Source organism: Cinclus cinclus, chromosome 10 (assembly GCF_963662255.1).
Source record: "Cinclus cinclus chromosome 10, bCinCin1.1, whole genome shotgun sequence".
Taxonomy (NCBI): domain Eukaryota; kingdom Metazoa; phylum Chordata; class Aves; order Passeriformes; family Cinclidae; genus Cinclus; species Cinclus cinclus.
In genome coordinates, this window is record NC_085055.1 from 20,159,599 (window position 1) to 20,180,901 (window position 21,303).

The 21,303-nt window shown below is 45.4% G+C and overlaps 1 protein-coding gene across 1 annotated transcript in view; it reads left to right on the top strand.

Moving 5' to 3' along the window:
- The window catches only part of VPS8 (VPS8 subunit of CORVET complex), a 66,119-nt gene that overhangs the window by 34,358 nt on the left and 10,458 nt on the right, over nt 1–21,303 (top strand). The window contains exons 33-44 of the mRNA XM_062499055.1: nt 972–1,070; nt 3,958–4,047; nt 4,483–4,529; nt 8,412–8,553; nt 9,166–9,255; nt 9,654–9,696; nt 10,476–10,579; nt 11,629–11,707; nt 12,960–13,042; nt 18,942–19,022; nt 20,345–20,514; nt 21,101–21,269. Of these exons, the coding sequence (XP_062355039.1) occupies nt 972–1,070; nt 3,958–4,047; nt 4,483–4,529; nt 8,412–8,553; nt 9,166–9,255; nt 9,654–9,696; nt 10,476–10,579; nt 11,629–11,707; nt 12,960–13,042; nt 18,942–19,022; nt 20,345–20,514; nt 21,101–21,269 (1,197 nt within the window). The remainder of the gene's footprint in view (nt 1–971; nt 1,071–3,957; nt 4,048–4,482; nt 4,530–8,411; nt 8,554–9,165; nt 9,256–9,653; nt 9,697–10,475; nt 10,580–11,628; nt 11,708–12,959; nt 13,043–18,941; nt 19,023–20,344; nt 20,515–21,100; nt 21,270–21,303) is intronic.

Below are 21,303 nucleotides of genomic sequence, written 5' to 3' on the forward strand. Positions count from 1 at the left end.
TCTGGTCCTTCTGGCCTTTCTGCTTGATGGCCATGCAGCCTGTCCTGCTGGCCAGTGACTGGGCACACCTGCCTTGCTCTTCTAGCATAATTACCTTAAAAATGCCCTTAACAGTTGAAGTTTCTTAGTTGTAGTCAAAGCTATGTTGGTCTAGTGGAGATGAGCTGATTTTTTTTTTTTGTTAAGGTTTCAGATTTTTCCTTTATTTTCAAGTGTAGTGCTAGTACATCAAACCTGAGTGCAAGGTGGGATTTACTGCAGATTGTGGCTAACTGCAGTACTTTTTTGTTTCTGCCATTGATCCTCACGTTTCTTTCCCTGGACACAGGCTCTTTGCCCTTATTATCTCTCTGCCATTACCTTCAGCATGCATACCTGTCACAGTTTTTGAGGTATTCCCTTCCCTACCACCAACAGAAGTTGGGATGAGAGTCTGGCAAATGTGACCTTGCTGGGTCCTTATTAACCCACAATGCTGAACGTTGTGTGGGTGAAGGAGTCAGAAGAGGAGGTTGTGATAGTGAGGTGGTCTTAAACCCATGACACAGAAGAGCACCTGAGCTGGGGACAGTGCAGCAGAGCCTAGTGTTAGGGAGCAGCTCAGGAATGTGCTGGGAAAACTGAGCTAGCCTCTGGCAGAGAGTTCTCTCTGCCAGTGGTCCTAGCTCAAGTGATGTCCTGTCCTTTTTCCCTGTGGGCAAGAGGGAGACGTTTGTATTAGGGGAAGAACAGTTCTCTTTGACCTCAGTGCTTAACACATTAACATCAGGTTCCTCTTGGCTCTCTTTTGCTTTCAGTTCTTCACTCTTTAGGGACATACAGCCTCCCTTCAGATAACTCATCCTGACCTGCTTGGAGAGGACTAGCCCCAAGATCTTCCCAAGGCTGTTGGAAACACTCGTTTCCAAAAGCTGGTGGTGTCAGTGGTGCTGCAGAACACACTGCAGCATTTATTGGTTTGTGCCTTACAGGAAGAAGTTTTCAACTACATCCACAACATCCTGTCCATGCCTGGCTACAGTGCTGAGGAGAAGCAGCTGGTGTGGCAGAAAGCTTTGGACCATATAGAGGTAGGTACAGTATATCCTGCAGCCACGGTCTCTCAGCTCCTGCTAATGGCTCTTGGATGTGCTGGGTGCTTTTCCATAAGCACAAGTGTCCTGTGCTGAGTCACAGCTGTTGAGACAGCTCTGACGTAAGCTCAGAGCTCTCACGCATTCATGTAAATGCCTCTCTGAAATTCAGGCTGGCTTCCTTGGCTTCCTGGTTTCAAGTGCTGCTCTTTGGATAATGGAGCCCTCTTGGGGGTGATGGGTACTGAGTACTGTGAAGCAGGAGAGGGATCCATTAGCAAGTGTTCCATCTCCTGAGTGTGCAGCAGCAGCAAGGCAGGATATGGACATCACTGACCTCACAGGCTGTGGGATCCAACTCCTCAACCTGATTCCTCACACTGATTAGTGCATTCAGCCCTGGTGCACTGGTACTGCTGATCTGGGGGATGATGGGGTCATGACTTCTCTGTAAGACACACGCTGCTGCTAGACTTCTCCAGCTAATAATTTTTCCCCTGTCTGCAGTCTCTGTCAGCTTCAGAGGATGAAGATGTGTGAAGTGATTGTCCAGTCAGTAGATGTGGGGAATCTGTAATATTTGTGGTTCCTGTAAGGTGCTGTCTGTTACCACTAGGATTTTCTGGAGATAAGCCAGGAAAATAATGTTGTCTGTAAAACAAGCCTTGCAGACCACACTCCTTAGCAGAAAATGACCACAAGAATCTGTATCCTGTGAAGCAGACAAAAAGCTAATGGGCACATCCAGAGTACTTTTAGTTTCTACCAGCATCTGCAAGTAGTGCATGACTAATGAGAAAATGGACCAAGAGGGAGAGTGATTCAAAAGGCAATGCACAAAGAAACCCTGTGAGTTCAGCTGTCTGACACTGGCAGAGCTGTGGGACTGGAGGGGATGGTTGTGCTGGGAATGAGCAGGTCTGGCTCCTTGCAACCTCATCAGAGCAACTGGGGTTCCAGGTTGGGCAAGCTGCTGTGCTGCTTCCTGTGTCTGCTTCCTTCTACAGCATCTCAGATTCCCCAGAGAGCTGCAGGGCAGGTGATGGGCTCTGTGGGTCACCTTTCTTAGGTGCTGTCACCAAGATTAGCTCCCTGATTCATTTTGGCATCTTCTGTTTCTTGGGCTTGGTAAACCATGTGGTTTAGCAGTCTAGTGGCTGCTGTGGGCATTTGTCCTTTTCGGTTGTGTTAATCCTGCTCTCAGACGTTCAGAAGACTTGGATCAGTAAATAATACTTTGCTTTACTGGGATGAAGCTGTGACTTCAGTTCTTAGGATAACTGCCATTTGGTGAGGTAAGAATGCAGCAAACCAGCCTCTTCAGGCAAAAGTAGCTGTGTCTGGAGAGGATTTCCTTGTGGTTGTGTGGCAGAAGGTGGAGTTTGTGATCAGTGCCACTTCTCATTTTCCCCATCATCCATTGTTCCTTAATGTTTATCTTCAAAAAATAAACTTTCTTCTCTTCAATCACAGTACATACCCACGTTCCTTGTGTCAGTACTGTCCCCTCAAGGGCTGCCTGAGCAGTACCATGCTTGCAGGTTGTTCACATCTGGGAGAGGATAGAAACCCAAGCACCAAACATTTTGCTGGGGGATGGGCTCTGAAGGTTGCACTGATTGCAGACAGGGAGATTGGGCCAGCTCCCTCCAGCCTGGCAGTCCTACCTTCAGCAGTCCTGGAGACTCCCAGGGAGGGTTTGTCCAGAGAGAGAAATAGATTAAGGCAGTCCCACCGCACCCTTTCTGTGTCCCTCTGCACTGTTGTGCTTAAGATTTCCTGGGTTTGTGGGGTGAAAGTGCCATGGGGACTCAGTGAAGGGCTGAGCTTGTGTAGTAAAGCTGTGGGGTTAAACACTGCAGAGCGTCTTGTGGAGTAGGCAGGTTTTCCTTTGGAAACCTCACCAAAGGCATCATCTGTGACAGCTCTTTCTGAAGCATTCATGGAATGGTCAGGCTCTTCCTTGCTTCCCTTTGCCCCAGACTGTTGCTGGCGTTGGCTGTATTCAGTGTCTGCTATGTTTGTGTGGAAGCCAAGCTAAGGAACTTCTTTAGTTTGGGTTTTTTTCCAGATGTAAATTTCTGAAAGTTTTCCTTCTTTACTGCTGTAACAGTTGTTTTTGTTCAGTAAAGAAATGTTTTCTCATTTTTAGGTTCAGCAGGGGCTTTTGGGAAGGTTTACCATGTGCACAGTATTGTTTTGCAGCAGTTGCTTCTCATTTATTTGGAAGAGTGGATGCATTTGGAAGGGTTAGAAGCAAAAAGCTCACGTTGCAGGTTATATAAACTTGTATGATATGAAGCCTTTTAGCTCGAGCTTGTCAGAAAGCAAACCCACAGGCATCTAAATAATTTTTGTTTCCTTGTATTACAATAAAGAAATTGCTTTTTTGTGTCTGGACGGGTATCAGTTATGGTGAACAGTTATAAAAACTTGCTTTTAAACCTGTAGTTTGGGTCAGTTCAAGCCAGTTAAACACTGTTTCCATTGGACTGAGAAATTCCCAAGGGTTGGTTGTTTCCCCTTTCCTCCTGGCTTGCAGTTGGCACTGCGAATTTCTTGTTGGCAAGGGGGGTAAAGGCAGTTGTCAGAAAACTTGATTAATCACTTCCTCTCCTTAGGACTGAGATGGGTTCTTGGTGTGAGGAGTTTTGAGCTCTTCAAGGCCTTGTGTGTAGCAAAAGCATCAACTTTGAAAAATCCCTTTTACCCGTTCCCCTTCTTCTATTTTTGCATCTCCCTTTGTGCCGTGGTGTTTGATATCTTATACTTGCATCTAGGCAAAGGTGCAGTTACAGTGTATGGGTGGGCTCGGTGATGCTGCATAATTATATTGCCTGTGAAATCAAAAGGAGTTAATTTGGTTCTGTTTCCCTCCCCAAAGGAGCTGCTGGTGCTGAGCCCAGGTAAAGCAGCTGACCTGGCAGCCATTCACTTCAGTGAGCAGATCAAGAGCATCATCTCAAACCTGCAGGTGAAATGTCAAGCTCCATTTGTTTGGGGCTTCTGTACAGTAGGGATGTCATTCCTGTAGGAAATGATTGCTAAGAGTCATGGTGACTTATTGCTGTGTCAGAAACAGAAGAAAAATAGGCTATAGCCACTCACTGATAGGAATTGCTGTATCTCAATTATTTGGCCTATTTATAGAGTTCTGGCCATAAAAATGTATAGACTCAGAGCTGCTGGTGGCAGTTTTTAGTTGGGGTTCAGTATGGCTTGGAGTCCCAGAGCATAGCTGTTATCAGCAAGTGCATCCTCAGAATATTTGTGTAAGACATGCCTAAAGCAGCTCCTTCAGCAGGCAGCAGCTGGGAACTGTGTTTTCTTCAGTGGATATAGTTCAAGGATCATTGTTTTACAGTACATTATTTAAAATAACAGTACTTTGTCTCCTCCTGTCGTACAGGACCAGTTCTTGCTGTTCCAGTTCCTGAGGAGTCTCCTTGATCCCAGGTATGGAGAAAATTTGGACTGTTTACAGACTGCATCTTGAAAACGTGGGTTAAAATCAGTTCTTTGAAACAGTGTATCAGTTGCCAGCCTGTGGCCAGGATCAGGCTTAGGAAAGGTGACCTGCTCCTCAGGGTACCCCAGGTTGAAAAGGCCAGCCCACAAGAAGCATGGTGGGGAGTGTTCTTCAGGCGAGTCCTTGCTGGCTCCAGCTCCCTGCCTGGAGAGTGTTGAGGACTCCAGTGCCTGGAATGTGCTGCCTCTGGCATGTGAGGGGAGCCTTGGGCACTGCTGCTCCAGCTGCTCCAGAGGGCTGTGGAATGGTCACCCTGGGGCTGGAGCACCCATTTCTTTTCTCGACTCACTACTTTGGTTACTTGACTGAGGTGCCTGAGTTTAACATAAACATTAACGTAACATTTTGGTCAACTGACATTTTTAATTTCTGTTTTGTTTCAGAGCTGCTGCCATATTTCACTGCAAGCTCCTCTTTTTAACTACTTGCTTGCTCCATCTGCTGCTATTCTTTCAGTTCTTCAGCACTGAGTGTTCTCTTTCTGTTAAATCAGTATCACATGCTGCAAGACATTTATATATTTGCAGTTCCAGTTGCTTTCAAGCAATTGTTAATGCAACTGAGAGGGAGATCTTGGTTTGTCAATTAGTTACAAATTAATTATGCTTAATGAAGAGGAGGAGTAGGAAAAGGCAATATTATCTAAATCCAAGTGTCAATATTTCAGTTTTTGTTGGAGTGGAATAAAAAGCATCCTTTGGAAGCTAGAACCTGGAATTAATCAATCACCTCTTGGATTTTGTTAGCATGCAAATTAAGGAAAGAATCCGACCAACCCAAACCAAAGCCAAAACCCCAAACATATATCTTATTATTTCCTGAGATGTTTTTGTATGGAAGGTGTTCATTTCTACACCTCCTGTTTTCTCTGGGGTCAAAACAAAATCAAAAACTGTCTTGGATGTGTTTTATAGGAAAGAAATCAGATGGTTTTAGTTAATCAATGATTAATTGGAAAAAAAAAGTTAAGCAGAAATGAAACTGCTAGATGTTAAGTAGGACTTTATGCTGTGGTATCATTTGCACCCAGTGAAGGTAGTAATTAACCTGGATTCTAATCTTATGCACAGAGTGTCTCCCATAATCTCTGAGTAATAAACATATCTAATTTCACTCTACCATAATTAGAGCTAAATAGGCCCATTTCTCCTGTAGTTACCTTCTGATCACGGGCAGCATGTGATGTGCTCAAACCAGCAATGGCAAGCAATGTTCTGCATCTGATCTTCCCACAGCTCTCTGCTTTTCCCTTGAGGACGATGTTCCATGTGGTGCACTAGGCCACATGACTTTTTCCTAATAACACTCAGATCCTGAGGTCTGTTCTCAGTGCTGTGAGGTTATTTTCTTCTAAGACCTGTTGAAAGGAGCTGAACTGTATCCTGGGATAGGCAGGGAAGGATGGGAAATCTTGCTCTGCAGACCTAACTGTAGATGCACCTATACTTTGTAGTATATTTACACATGAAGTAGTGATTAGGATCTTCTGTAACGTCAGTCTCTTTTCATCTGATCTAAATGTTTATATGCTTTTGTGAAGCAAAATTTGTGTCAAAATAAAGATTCTTGGAGCAGTAAATTGAGTTTTTTTAAGGTCTCAAATACAAATGATTGCTTGATCCTATGGGGGCAAGACTCATCATGCTGGTCTAACTGTCTGAGTTGGTGGAATTGCATTAGGGATTAATTTGGCCCATTTAATTTAGCTAGAGATTTACTTTTAAAAGATGTGGAAGGGGGGAGGGAGGAAACAGGGTTAACAGGAATTGCCTGGGGAAATTAAAACCAAATGTCTGAATCTTTGTAGCATAAAGCAGCCCCAGGAAACAGAGAATGTAGTAGGGATTGCTCAGCTCATTAATCACAGTCTTTGCTATGTTTCCATTTTGAACTCTTGAGGTTTTTTTGCTCTACAAAAACCCAACACAGTGAAGCATTGTCTGTTGGCATTTGTGTTTATGTATTATACCAACAATATTAACTTATTTACCAACACAGTGTTCTGGGTTTCTAAATGTACTAACAGACTCCTAAACCATGAGGGTTTGTCCCAAGGGCCCAGCTGCCTGTGACACTTGCAGATCTCTCTTGTGCCAGGTTTTATGAGAAACCACTGCTTCTGTCTTGCTTTTTGGAAAGACTATGGCAGGGGAGACACTGAATATGGTTATATTAGAGTGAACATGATCCCATGTAGCTGCACAGGACCTGCAAGTGTCAGGATGATTAATTTAGTTTTAGAAATTGTCAAAATCCAGCTTTCTTTCCATTGTCTGTTTTCTGCTTTTCTTGATGAAGTAAATGGCTGGGAGAAGGGTGAGCTTGCTCATGAAATCATGAAAACTTGGTGCCAGAGTTATTTCCAGACTTGAAGTTTGCTCTTATTCTACAGGTGCATGATTTGCCATTTTTCCTATCTTGGCAGGCAAGAGATTATTTTAGAGGGTGTTTTATTTTAGTCTACTTGTAGAAAGAGGAGAGCACTCACTTCCTTGCAGGCACTGGGGGAGTTTGCTGTGGGAGGAGTGGATGGTAAATGCAGAATTCTGGGTTCTTGTTTGGTCCTTCGAGGTCTATTCTTTGCTGTCAGAACACAATAGTTTGGGCACAGGTTTTGTGGAGTTGTGCTCATGTCTTGCACGCTGTGATCAGAATATGGGTGAGGCTTTTGTTTCTGGGCATGTCACATTTCTAATCATTTGTAATCACAGTAAGCTGCTCTCTTGGCTTGTTCAAGCCATAGCATTCTCCTGGCCTTTCTTGGATGGTAATATGCCTTTTGTAACTCCCAGGAAATAGAGGATATTGGATATCAGACCTTTTCCATCCCATGGCTGTAGGGTTTGCACACTAACAGATCTTCTCCTGCTTAGGAATTTGTGTTCAGAAAGGTAGTAAAACTCAATATATACATAGTGATGAATTTTCTGTCCTAGCAGGAGCTTCAGCAGAACCCCCTGTTTCACAGCCAGGATAAACTTCCACTGTTTCTCTGTGTAATGCACCCATCCTAGAGCTGCCATGGGAAGCATAATGTGCAGTGGCAGAGAGCTGCTGTTCATGTAAGGGTTGCAAGTGCTGTATCTGACTCCAGGAAAGCATCATCCTTTCCCTCCTCACTCTGAAGTCTCCTCCTTCATGTTGTTCTTTTTAAGAACAAGTAGGAAACTGTTGGGACAAAGGGATATGGGCACTGCTCACAATTCTGTTCTCTTCTCTGTTTCTGCACATGAGCAGTTTGCTTAATAGTGAGCCCCAGGGATTGGAAAATGGGGATGTTTCTCTAAAAGAAGTATGAGTTCCTTTCTCAGTGAGGTAGATCAAAGGGATGAAACACTGACATGTGGTAAAGGAAGTCAAAGAAGAATTTCAGTAACCATAAGCAAAAAGCAAGAAAACATTTCCTCAAACACACGCAGAGCAGGTCTGTAGGCCACAGACAATCAGGATCTGAACAGAGCCCTCACACCATAAGGTTTCAGTGAGGAAATGAGGCTAATTCTTTGTTCTTCTTTGCCATGGAGTTACTGTAGATGGGTCTGTGCTGGTCTCTTTCTTCATAGGGGTCTTTGAGAATTTAATTTGTACTGAGGCATCAGGAGGTTATGTTGTAGAACAAATGAAATGGCTGCTGAGAGACGTCCAGCACCACTAATTAGTAGAAATACTTAATTTTCCTCTTAAAACCAGATTTTTAAACTTCTGTATTAAGGATGAAAGACAATGCACTGTTGAATAAGAAACTCTTCTTCCCAGCCAAATTTCTGGGGTAGAGTTTGATTTTAGTCTCTTGTCCTGTTTTATTCCAGAGAGGGCATTAATCAAGACCTGCTGCACCTCCCACCCTGTATCACTGAGCAGTTCATCGAGCTGCTCTGTCAGTACAGCCCAGGCCAGGTTTTGGAGACACTCAAAGTTCTGGAATACTGCAGACTGGAGGAAACCATCCAGGTAGGAAAGAGATGACGACAGGGGCCATGGGATGCATTCAAATCAGCCCCTACCCCTTTAAACTGCTGTAAAAGCCCCTTTATCTTAGGCTTGGATTAGTTCCTAGATGCTCTTTCAGTCTGTTTCTAGCACTCTCTGTCCCTCTGAGCTGTTAAACTGCACTTCTGCAGCACAGTTGGATATATTTAATAGACTGAGTTCGGTCTCAAGGCTAATAAGGAAGGGCCCTTAGTGCTCTGAAGCTGCTGAGAAACTGCAGAGTAGAGGGTGGCTGTGTTGCTGTTAATTAATCATGTTAGGGGTATATGAAATCATGGGCCTGGGGTTTTTGGAAAGCAGCACTGCCAAAGTCTGCCTTGTGCTGGGAGAGCAACTGTTCCTTCTCTGTATGGAAATTGTACCAGTAATTTCTGAGTGCTGGTGGTGGCAATAGTGCAAGCTGAGAAATAAAAGGAGATGCAGGATAGCTGCTCAGCCTGGGTAAGATGCCTGGCAGCACAGGCACCATCACAGAGCCTTGGCCATCTGCTTGGCATTGTTGTGTGGATAAACAAACACTGGCAGCTTTCTTCAGACAGACATTTACCTTTTTTTTTTTTTCTTTCAACTCAGATAACCCAAAAACATCAGCTCCATGAGGCTTCTTCGTATTTACTAGAGAAGAAGGGTGATATCCATGGTGCCTTCTTGGTTATGCTTGAGGTACAGTACTCCCAAATCCTGAATGTGGCATGGCCTGTGCTCAGGTTGGATGGATGTTGTCCTTGTTTCCTACTAGAGTCCATGGAAGCGTTTGCCTTCTGTCAAATACAAATAAATTGAGGTGTCTGCATACTCAGAACATCAGTTTATTTTTCTGACAAGCCTTCAAACATTTGGAAGATTAAGTAGATGCTGAAATTTGTTTTTTATAGCCAAAAATCATCTTTCAGCTCCTGCTTTCTTTTCCATATTTGGAAAGCTGTTTATGCCATGTTAGTCATGCTGGGGATGAAAATGGGAGCGAGTCTGTGTAACCACACCTTTGACAAACACTTTTATCAGGATTCTTGGGAGTAAACTCCCAAGTTGACTGTTCTGTGTCTTCTCTTTTGTTTCAGCGATTGCAGAGCAAATTGCTGCTGCTTACTCAAGATGATGAAAGTAAGACTTATTGACTTAAATTCCATTTCTCTATTAAAAACAGATAAACAGATAAACACAAAAATGTGAAGTGCCTGTATGTGACACCTGGTAATGAGATTGTTTCAGGTTTCTAGGCATTGTAGTGACACTGTTCATATGATAGCTATTTGGGTGACACTCCCTCAGTCTGGTGTTCTGGTCTTGTTAGGGATGGTTTGTGTATGTGTGGCAGCTGCCCTGTCAGCTTTTCCCATTGGGGCTGGTCCTCTCAGGGGCTTACCAAACACATTTCCCATGTCAGAATCCATTCAAACTCATTACTGAGCTTCAGCTGGTATTATATGGGAAGAGTGATGGGAGACAGCTGGGAGTAGCTTTTTTGAAAGCACATTTCTCAAATAGATAAATAAGAATGTTCTGCCCACAGAAAATGAGCGTATGCACAGATGTGCTGTTCACTAGCCCAAGGACTCCTGGGCACCTAATTAAATGCAGTGCCCATAGTTGTTACTTAATTGTGTCCCAAACCACAGCTAAGATCTGCCTTATTTGATTAAATGAAATGTTTTACTTGCCCAATTTATTGTGCTATTCAGGAAAAGTGCCAAAATCAGAACTTGTCTTTATAATGTAGTATAAATATAATGTCTGCTTTATAATGTCTGCTTACAGGAGTGAGCAGACTTTAGATGAATAGCATGATTTTATTTTACAGAAGGATTGATAGTTATCTAATGGGAGTTAACTTGTCTAATAATTTTTATAATTGTAATTTGCTTTTTTCCCCCGACACTTAGGCTCAGTTGAACCCTCCTTGGTAGAAAATATTGAAGATACTTTAATGAAAACAATTGATCTTTGCCAGAGGAATTCACATAGTTTAGACCAGCAACAGCGAGAGGTAACGTAGTCAAAAATGTGTCACCAGAATCAATGAAGGCCTCTGTGTCTCCTGAAGCTTTGCCTCATATGGCTCTGGCTCTCCCCATCCACTGGGTACTGGTATGATCAGGCAGTCACCATGTGCCTCTCCTTGTGTTCTCCCTGTGCTGCTTCAGGGTTTGGAGCCATAAGAGTGAAATCCTCACTCATTAGAGTGAAGCACAAAGCAAAGTTCAGGTCAGGGGGAGGAAGGGATGAGACCATGGCCTTTTTCCCCCTTTCCAGCTCCAGATGGAAGTCAGGCACAAATGTCAGTCAAACACTGCAGAGGCACTGTGAGCTCTGAGCCAGCTTCTGGTGGTACAGAGCTGCTCCTGCTGTTGTAGCTTGGCTGCAGAGCTGTTCATGCCCCCTGAACTGAGTGTCAGCCTGGGCTTTGAGGGGGTAAGCAATGCAGCTGCCTTGATCTCTTGCAGAGGGTGCTGGCTTTGCCCATCACCTCAAACTGAGGAGATTTTCCATTTTGCCCATGTCAGTGACACAAAGGCATCTTTAGTTCCAAGATTCTGCATAATTTATGTAATTTCTGAACTCGGAGAAGGTTGTTCCCATGTCTGAGGAGGTGGCATGGCTGGAAGTCAAGAACTCTGATTTCTTCCCAAGCACTTCCCAGTGTGAGACGTGATCTGCTCTATTTCTTCCCTGCAATGGTGTCATCGTACAACAGATTGGAAGAGAATTTAGATGTCTCTTTCCATTTGGGTTCCGTTTACTGTGCTACCCACTCTGTGAGCTCTCTCTACCCTGGAGAGTTTGCCTCTCACATGGGGAAGTAGTTGGGGACTGAATGAAGCAAACACAGATGGTCACAATTCCAGTAAAGTGCTTTGCTGTCAGGTTACTTTCAGCTGTCCCACAGCAGTCATTGGAAATGCAGTTCTGTTTTCAGAATGTGGAAGTGAGTCTTGGCCAGTTGCCTCTGATGTTGCTCACAGCTAATTTTTAACACTGACCTGTTTTAACACTGACTGTTCTTACTGGTTCTTTCCTTGTGTTCCATGATTCCAGGCCCTCTGGTTTCCCCTCCTTGAGGCCATGATGTCCCCACAGAAATCCTCTGGTTCATCACAGTGTCCATATTCTGAATGTGAGTACTTTGTCATTTGTGACCCCAAACAGTGAAAGTTGTGTGCTGTCTCTCCTCTGATGAATGAATAGAAGAAAAGTTGTTTTGTTACTCCATTCCTAAATATTCTGCTCCCTGACTGGTAGGGAGTTCAGGTTGTGTTTGGTAGGCTGCAGCTGTTGAGGTGGATAGGATTTTTTTCAATTACTTTATTTCGTACTGTGTAGAAGAGGAAGCCTACCACAGGCTGTGCTAATAAGTTGGTTGCATTGAGGATGGTCTCTGAAGGACCCAAGGTGCACAGTGTGTACAAAGGTTCTTAGTTGTAGTCAGCACTTGGGGAGCTCCTGATATAATTCACTGTCTTTGTGCACCTCTGCCTGCACCTGTCTGCCATATATAAAATCAGTGGGACTTGAATACACCAGCTAGATTCTCTACTCCACTTCTGAGTCAGTAGCACACCTTGAACAGCAAGCTCCCTTTGTGGGAGAGATAGGAGTAGCTAAAAAGGAGCTTAGATGCTTTGGTCTTGGCAGTCCCCAGCACAGAAAGGACCTGGAGCTGCTGTAGTGAGCCTGGAGGAAGTACCAGGGTGACCAGAGGGATGGAGCAGCTCTGTTGTGAGGAAAGGCTGAGGGAGTTGGGTTAGATGGGATATTGGGAAGAAATTGTTCCCTGGGAGGGAGGTAAGGCCCTGGCACAGGGTGCCCAGAGCAGCTATGGCTGCCCATGGATCCCTGGAAGTTTCCATGGCCAGGTTGGATGGGGTTTGGAGCAACCTGAGGCAGTGGAATGTGTCCCTGCCTGTGACAGAGGCTGGGACTGGATGAGCTTCAGGGTCCTTTCCAACACAGACTACTCTGGGATTCTCTGAATAATGTCTTTTCAGGATCTAGGAATAAGCTTCATGCAGAGGTCAATGCTGGGGAGTTTTTGAGTCTGTAGGCCATATCACAGACAAGGATCCAAACTGGGATTTGGTAGCAATGGGAAAATTGTATGGTGGTGTTACTTGTCAAGTAAGTGAAAATGTGGTGGTTACTGCAGGGGGTGTGGAAGGGAATACAGAAGTATTGTGGGATCAAAACCTTGTAAACACCCTTTATGCTGCAAAAAGCTGTGTGCTTAGTGCAGGAGAAAAAAACCATTAAAGCTATTTTCAAACCAGAAAATACGACCTGAAATGAAACTCTCTTTATCTGTAAGACTGATCTCTCCTTACTCCTGGAATCCTACTGAGCTGCTGTGGCTGTTATGTTTTACATTCCAGCTTTGAAGAGTTTGACAATGCAAGTGCTGAACAACATGGCTGCATTTATTGCTCTTCCCTCAATCCTGCAGAGGATTCTCCAGGTGAGTTTCTGAAGAGGAGGTTTCACCAAGCTGTGCCACTGGGTTATTGGGAAAAGGTAGTTCCAGGTTATTGGAGATCATATCAGCTACTTGTCTGTTCAGTGTTTCAGTAAAAGTTATTTTGGTGAAACATAAGGTGTAAAAGCTGATAGAATTATTTGGGGAGACATGTGGGAACACACAGACCTGTGAGAAGGTAATTGAAGTAATTCCTGCAAATCAAATAAAATAGTACCTCCAAGGTTGCAGTTACGTGGAACTGGAACTTGGCAGGTTTAAGGACAAAGCCACAATGGATTTCCCACAACTTGGTACTAAATTTGTTGAAAGCCTTTAAGTGAAGGCTCTGGGATGGATGGTTGTAAAGACAGTACAGCAAAGGGTGTAGGCTTTGCAGAAAGATCATGATTGGGTCCAAAATATAATTGATGGTGCAATATTATTTTAGACATGCAGTTAGTGAGCAGCAGACTTGCAGAAGAGCTGGTTTTAAGCAGGACCTTGGGTTGAGTGATCACAGGAAACTACAATTTGTTAATTTGCAAAGCAGATGAAAGCTGGCTCGATTTTAATAACAAACCTTGAGAAATGCAGAAGAGGAATTAGAAGAATTGTGTGTGTTGTTGAGTGGAATCACTGAAGGGTTGAGACAATGTTGAAACACTGTTCAGGGTTTCTATTCCAGGTGAGAGAGGAAAAGGGCTTACAGGGTGAACACACACCTCTAGCAACCTCTTGGTTTGATCTTAGTATTACACACAGTCTTGGATTTTGAACAAACTTCTAAGATAGCAAAGCATGTTGTAAGAGAGTGGATAAAAAGTGTGTTCAAATGAAATGTGGTTTTATCAAAGGAAGTGTCAAGCAAACCCAGTGGCTCTTCAATAACTTATTTAGTCTACTTTTAGCTGAGGTTTTGGTATAATTTCCTGTTGGGCTTTGTTTGATGTTTAATGTAGGCAGGAAAGGATGGAGAAGCTGTGAGTGGGAGGCTGCAAGGGGAACGGAGGCTTCCCTGGGTTGTGCTGAGAACTGCCATGATGGGGTGGGAGTCAAAGCAGTGACCACTGTGCAGATAACACAGCTGGGAGGTGTGACAGTATGGAGGAAGATCCTGTTTTCCTTTGGGATAAAGGGAGAGTCTTGATGGCAGTCTTAACATATTTCACTCTATTTCTGTTCTGATGGACTCTTTTAGCAGCAACAGAAAATCTCTTTGCCAGGGGCTGGCACTGATGTCCTGGAGGCAGCAGGGGAGTGAATTGTCTTTATCTGTTGTAGAGGGAGGTGGCTGGTGTGATGGCTCTGCTGGGGAGGTTGAGGGGATGCTTTACTGAGGAAAGAAATGGGTCAGGCATCACTGAGAACAGCATGTACAGCTCTGGTCACTGGGTTTGGAGGCAGGGGGGAGCTGCTTCTGCTCATTCCACCTCCCTGGTCAACCTGACAAATTCAGTCTGACTAAAGAGAGATTTGGAAAGGCAGATTTTTTTTTTTAACAACTAGAGCAAAAAAAATGATGACTTCTTAAAATGCAAAGGACTGAATTCCAGGTAAAGAGCATTAGTATGTGAAGTTCATAAAATGGTAATTGGTAGCTTGTAGCTGAAAAACAGGTGTAGGAAAAATAACATCATAAAGATCAAGAGAAGATCCTATGGAAGGGGACCTGGTGTTGATTGATATAGAGGATCTCTAAGTTCATTTTGCTACTCAGCAATTACTCTTTTCTAGGTTTTACTCACACCCATGTATTTGCAAACCTCTGAGGTGTGTGGAGTGATGTGACCTGGATTGTTTGTGGGCAGCAGAGAGGGTGTGAGTCCCTTACTGCATCCTGGGGATCCTCTGATAGGTGCTAACAGCTCATCTGGGTCCTTCAGAAATTGCTGGCTGTTTTCACCTCTGAAGCTCACTTAAGCCTCTCCCAACTTCTTATCCTCCATATTTGGAGATGAGCTCTTCTCCGGAGAGCTTGCCTGGTGCTGGGTCTCACCAGTCTGCTGCCTTCAGTGCTTGGCACCTTCTCTGGGGACAGCGTCCTTTGTTACAAGACAAGCCCTTCATTGAACCCTGTGCTCTTGTCCTTAACCCCCACATTTCCATTCACTCTGCCTTCACACCAACCCTTATTCCTGGGTTCCTGGCACTGCCCTGCTCCATCTCACTGTTGCCTGTGGGTTTGTGGCTGTGTTTTGTCAAACTCTTGCTCCAGGGCTTGCAGGGGTGCCTGTAGGACGTTTCTGTGATGTTTATTTGGCACAGCTTGGCCATTGTGAGAACATTGTTTTGAATCCCACTGGGAAGCTGGTGTCAGGATGGTGATGAGCAAATCTTACTCTGTGGTCTTGTCATGAATGCCCAGCTCAAATGTTCAGGATTTCTGAACCCCCTAGCCCTGCTGCAGATCAGGAAGAAAATGCCCTCTGAGTGACATAGCAGAGTGCCCTGGATTTTTTGCCTTCCAGTCATCTGGGAATGCCATTTAAGCGCCCTGCAGGGAAGAATCACAGAATGGCTGGCACAGCTGACGCTTTCTTAGACAGGAAGATTCCTATGTTGTTAACCCTGGCTGGGTGTTCTTTTTGCAGAGCTGTGTAGTTGCTCTTTGAAGCCATGCAAAATTCCAAACCCTTCTGTCTTGGCTCTGAGCTCTCTGCAGGGCACTTAGATGTGTTACTGATGTGCCACCTTAACTGTGGCCACAAGGAAATATTGAAACTCTCCTTCCTGGGCCCTGGAATGCATACAGCCTTTCCCAAACCCTCCAAATATTTTCGTGAAATGCAGAATTACAAGTGTTGATTGTCTGACAGGGCCTTCAAATACTTTTCCAGCAGAGCTCAAGGCTTGTGATGGAGCATAGATGTGCTGGAGCTGCAGGCTGGGAGGTGGCACAGCTGCCCAGAGAATTAATTGGGGGTTTGGTTGGAAGGTGGATAACATCAGTAAACTGAGGTAGATTATCTTGCCTTTTCTGAAAAGGAATTAGAGTATTCCAATTTTAGCAGACTGTTTTTCTCCCTCTTCTGGGCTTAACTGCTTAGAGATTATACCTTATGCAAATGTTAACGTTGCAACCCAAGTGTTTGGCCAGAGGGCACCTTGCAAGGGCTGGGGCCAGACCTGCAGCTTTCCCAGAGAACAAGCAGGCTTCTGGCACCTGCCTGTCCCAGCACCTGGGTTCAGCATCATCTAACCAAAGTCATGGGAAATAACAGTTGATAGATTTGCTCCTGCTCATCCCTTATAGTGTTGGGGAGTTGCTTATTAACTGCAAAGTCTGAACTGAACGCATTAGGAGAGATACCAGAGGAATCCTCTTGAGTATTAGGAAAAATTCCGTGTTATTAAGGATGTGAGTGCTCTCTGAAGAGGGCTGAAAGGTTGAGTGCTAATTCCCTTACAAAGCTGTAATCCTTCATGAATGTTTTGTAAGCAGATGCAGCTGATGCCTCCTACAAAATAGAGAGCTAGAGAAGCCAGGAATGTAAAAGCTACCTGGAGGGACCTCAAAGAGGGGAAGGAAGGATTCTCTGAAAACTGTTTCCAGTGTGGAAGCAGAAAGCTCCATAAAGCTTATATTTTTTCCACTCCTGCTTAGGACTTTGTCTGTGTTTTCTTCCTAGTCCAAGAGATCAGCACTGGGATTGATTGTGTGTGGAGTGGTTGCTCTGGCCCCTTGCAGAGGGGAGAAGCTGAAGTGAATGTGCTTGCAGAGTGCATTTATTAGCACTGGTAGCAATGCAAGTGCTATTTCCTGGACCCAAGAAGAAATGGGAAATGGAAGAGACAGAGCTGGCTGAAAGGGCTGTATGAGCACCTTTGGGCTGTGTGTGGATCCCTGCCAGCTCTTCCCCATCTGTTTGGTTGTGGCAGCCCTGGACAGCCAGCTTGGCTCTGGATCCTTGTGCTGATGCTGTGTTCCCAAGGCAGCACCAGCCTGGGAGCAGCTGCTGGGATCTATTCCTGGTTGGGGAAGTGCCAGCTCCACTGCATGGGATGGCACATCTGTGTCTCCAGTATGCCTGAATTCCTACCTAGGACCAACTTTATGAGGTGGAATTGATGAAAGATATTCCATCATAAAACTAATTGATCCCATGAGGCTTTTGTGGCTGGAAATTTTGTGTGGTCTGAAGCTGCAATATAGAAGCCTTATAACTGTCTGGAGAGGTGACCTGGGAGCTATGGGTGTGATGCTGGAGGCAGGCAGGCAGCTCTAGCCCAGCCCATTCCATCCCGTGGCTCCAGCAGGGAATGGCCATGGACTCACTGCTGGCACTGGGCTGCCAGACTCAGCATGAGGCTTGGCCAGACCATGGGCCTCCTCTGTAAGAAGAAAGCCCATTTCCTTCCCAGCTGCCATTATTTTTGGAGCTCATCAAGCGTGACTTGAGGAAAAGACAGCAACTGAAAGCCCTCAGACTTGTTCTCCCTCTGCAAAGCTGCAGATGGGTCTTTATTCTTCTCTCCACATATCCTCTTCTTCCACTCTGTGTCCAGACAGGAAGCCAGTGGCTTTGAAAATCTCCACTTGCAGCTTAGGAAGTTTGTGATGCTATATGGAAATTGAGGGGTTGGGGCAGTTTGTGAGTGACCTGTTGGCCATGTCTTGAGGGCTTTAGAAGAGGAGCTGCTGGCTGCCTGTCTAAGTGCTCTGGATCACATTCCTGCTGTCTGGAGGTCCTGTTGCCTCATAATCCCTGCAGTGCAATGCACTTAGAGCTGTGCTGCTAAATGGTGCAGGCAGGAGGGAACCTTGGAGTGTTCAGGCTGTGCTGTTCACCCAGCAGAAAAGGAGCCTGTGCAGCACATCCAGCTTTTCATGCTTCATCCAGTATGTTCCAAATCCACAGCTGGTTTTGCCTCAGTGGTGTTAGTTACTCACGTTGCTTTTATTTGGGTTTGAACATTGGTGTTTCTGGTTGTCACGCTGCCCATGAGGGCTGTTGTTCAGGACTTCCTTGACTTGCTTTCTGTAGCTTTGGTGATCACTCAGGGTGTCTTGCAGTGTAACTTCCATTCTGCTTTAGTTGTCTTTGCTAGCTGGCTTTGTCACTCTCAGTTCTTGCCCAGTCCCAGCATGGAATCAATCTTGCTCCTACTCCTCTCATTCATCTTAGCCAGAGCTTGTTTATTCCACTCCTGTTCCTGTTTCCACTGTCTCCCCACCATTTTTCTACTCTGGGTTAGTTGCCTTTTCACATCTTGCTGGTCTGTTTTTGCCCATGTTCTGCCCCTTCCAGCAGACAGAGCAGTGTTTCAGGGGGTGCCAGGGTGGGTGTGCTGGGCTGTTTGGGCTGAAGCAGGCTGGAGGAAGGGGGACATGCACAGGCTGATGACCTGTGCCACAGCCCTGTGCTTGTGCTGCTGGGACAGGACAATTAAGCTGTTCAGGGCATGTGGAAATCAGCCCTGCAGCAGCAGGAGAGCCCTAGGGCCCTGCTCCTTCTGCTAGCTGGGCTGTGGGCTCAGCAATGGCTGGGGTGGGCTCTTCCAGCCTGCAGATGAGGGGTCTGGGATGAGCCTGGGGATGAAGCACCCCTGGCTGGGCAAGAGCACGGGACAGTGGTCGGGCTGAGAGCTTTCTGGCCATGCTATTCCCTTCAATAGTCCTCAAATGTATTCTCCAGACAGCTCCTGCAGCTCCTGAATGGAGTTTCCAGTTTTGACCCAGGCACACTAGTTTATATTGATGATGTTATCTACTGAGTTTTGCTAATTACTGATTTTTCTCATCAGTATGTGGGATTATTCTGCTGTCTCTGTGCAACATATTTAACTCTGCAATCATAGCTTATATTTGCAGTTCCAATCCAGAGGAATAAAAGACCTAAAAAGAATCAGAATGATCATATCCTGTGATTCAACTTCACCTTTACCTTTCTTCATACAGGATCCAGTTTATGGAAAAGGGAAACTTGGAGAAATTCAGGGGCTTGTCCTGGGAATGCTGGACACCTTTAACTATGAACAAGTAAGTTGCCTGTGTTTCTGTTCTGCCCACCCCTGCATGCAGCATTATTTTAGCTGCCTGGCCTACTGCTTTCTCTTACTTGTAATTTCTGTCTGCAGGGCAAAGTCAATGGACATGTGAGTGACTTCTATGTTATTGGGAGTTGGGGAGGGAGTTTGGTTTGCTCACAGATTGGAAGTGAAGGGACTGGCAGGTACATGGTGAACACCTTTGCAGCTCAGTTCTGTGTTAAATGTACCAGAAGAATAAACATCTGCTTTTTCTCCAGCTCATCCTGCAGTTAGGGGTTCAAAGGCACAAAGCTGATATGTTTTGTCTTTATATGCAGTTTTAAAGAACAGGTTTTTTAATTAGGCTCTTTTTACACTTCCAAGTGATAATGCTGCACTTCCTTTGTGACCTGGTGAGATTTCCTCTTAATCTCAGTCCTGCTTTTCTCAGTCCAGCCCAAAATCCCAGGCAGTCTCCACACTTCAGGAGTTTTCTGAAGCTCCTTTCTTCCTAAACAGGATGCACAGTGTTCTTCCAAGCCCCTCTCCCCCATCATGTGGCAGTGCCATCCCAGCTGCTGCTCAGGGCAGGCCCCCAGGCACCAGCAGCCAATGCAGAAACACAATGGGAAATGGCTTTGCTGTGGAGGCTGAGCACCAGGAGCCTTTATCTGTGTTTAGGTTTTTGTAGAAGCTCCTGCCCACCATCCCTGCCTGGCAGCTCTGGGACAGGCTGTGTGTCCAGATGGGATCCTCTGTTGCAGCCTTTTGCAGCTGCTGCTGTGAAGCACAGATGGATCAGGGAGCAGAGCCCCTGTGCTGGAGAGAAACTTGATTCTGGAAACTCGGGGTGGTTTCTTGGTCTCTTTGAAAACGAGCATCCCTTGGGAAGGACAAGCAGATGAGCAGTTCAAGGGTGTTCTTAAAGACTTTAATTGCCATAGTGCATTTGAGCTTTGATTTTTATTAGCACATTTCTCCTAAAATGGGGATGTAAGTAGTAGCTTGCCTGGTAGAAGGAGGGAAAAAAAAAAGGAGGTTTGATGTAGAAGATGACAAAATGAGCCTGCCCTACCTCTCTTAATGCCCCTTAATGGACAAAAGTCAATACAGGACTTGCCTATTTGAGAGGGCAGAAGAATTGCTCCATTAACATGGATGATGACAGGATAAGTGTTTTGTGGTCAATGCATAGAAAGCATAGGAGGAGAAGTGATATTATTGGTTTGTTTCTGCTCTTAGTGAGCTGCTAAGCTGCTTGTTCTGAAGCAGGGAGTTGCTGCAGTCTGGAGGTGACAGACTGACTTACTCTGTGTGTTGTCTTTCACACAGACCCTTCTAGAGACAACCACAAGCCTTTTAAACCACGATCTCCACTGGTCCCTGTGTAACCTGAGAGCTTCTGTCACCAGAGGCCTTACCCCAAAGCAGGATTACTGCTGCATCTGTCTCCAGCAGTACAAAAGAAGGCAAGAAACTGCTGATGAAATCATTGTTTTCAGGTAAAGTGTGGGGTTGCAGCTGTGATCATGTTAATAGTTTTAAAAGGGGAAACAGATCTGCTGGTTGGCTTGCCTGAGTAATGATCTGTATTCCTGGGAGCACATCTCCCTGCTGCCTTGCACTGTGAGAGGGCTTGCTAATCACACCCATCAGAGACTGCTTTGCATGTAGCCAGCTCCGCCTGGCTCAGAGCAATCACCTCCCAGTTCCAGGAGCTCCCTGTCACTTTTTTGTCGCCTCTCCCAGCAGTGTGCTTTGGGCACTGCAACACCCTGGGCTCATCTGTGCATTTGTACTTTTTAGATCTGCCACCGCCCTGGCATCTCCCATGTCCTGTCTGTGCCCAGATGTCTAAAATAAGGTGAAATCATTGTCACCTTGGTGTTACAGTCTGTAGCTGTATCAGCTAATGGGCATCCAGTGTTGATTCTGTGAGTCTGGAAATCAGCAGGAGGGTGAGGATACGCTGTTCATCTGCTGATTCCCAGATACAGCCTTTTCCCACTGGTTAGCCCCTTCCTCTCCACGGTGCAGAGCTCAGGAGGTGCTGCCCTGCTTCCCAACACTGACTTCCTCTCTTCACAGCTGTGGCCACTTGTACCACTCACTGTGCCTGCTGAGTAAGGAGTGTGGGGTGGTCACCAAGGGCCTCATGAGGTGGATGTGCTACAAGTGCAACTCCAGCAGCAAGGGAGGAAAGCTGAGTGAGAACTTCTCAGAGCTGAAAAAAGGGACTGCAGCATCCCTGGCACAGGTGAGTTTTGTGACGTGGTTTCTTGTCAGGTAAA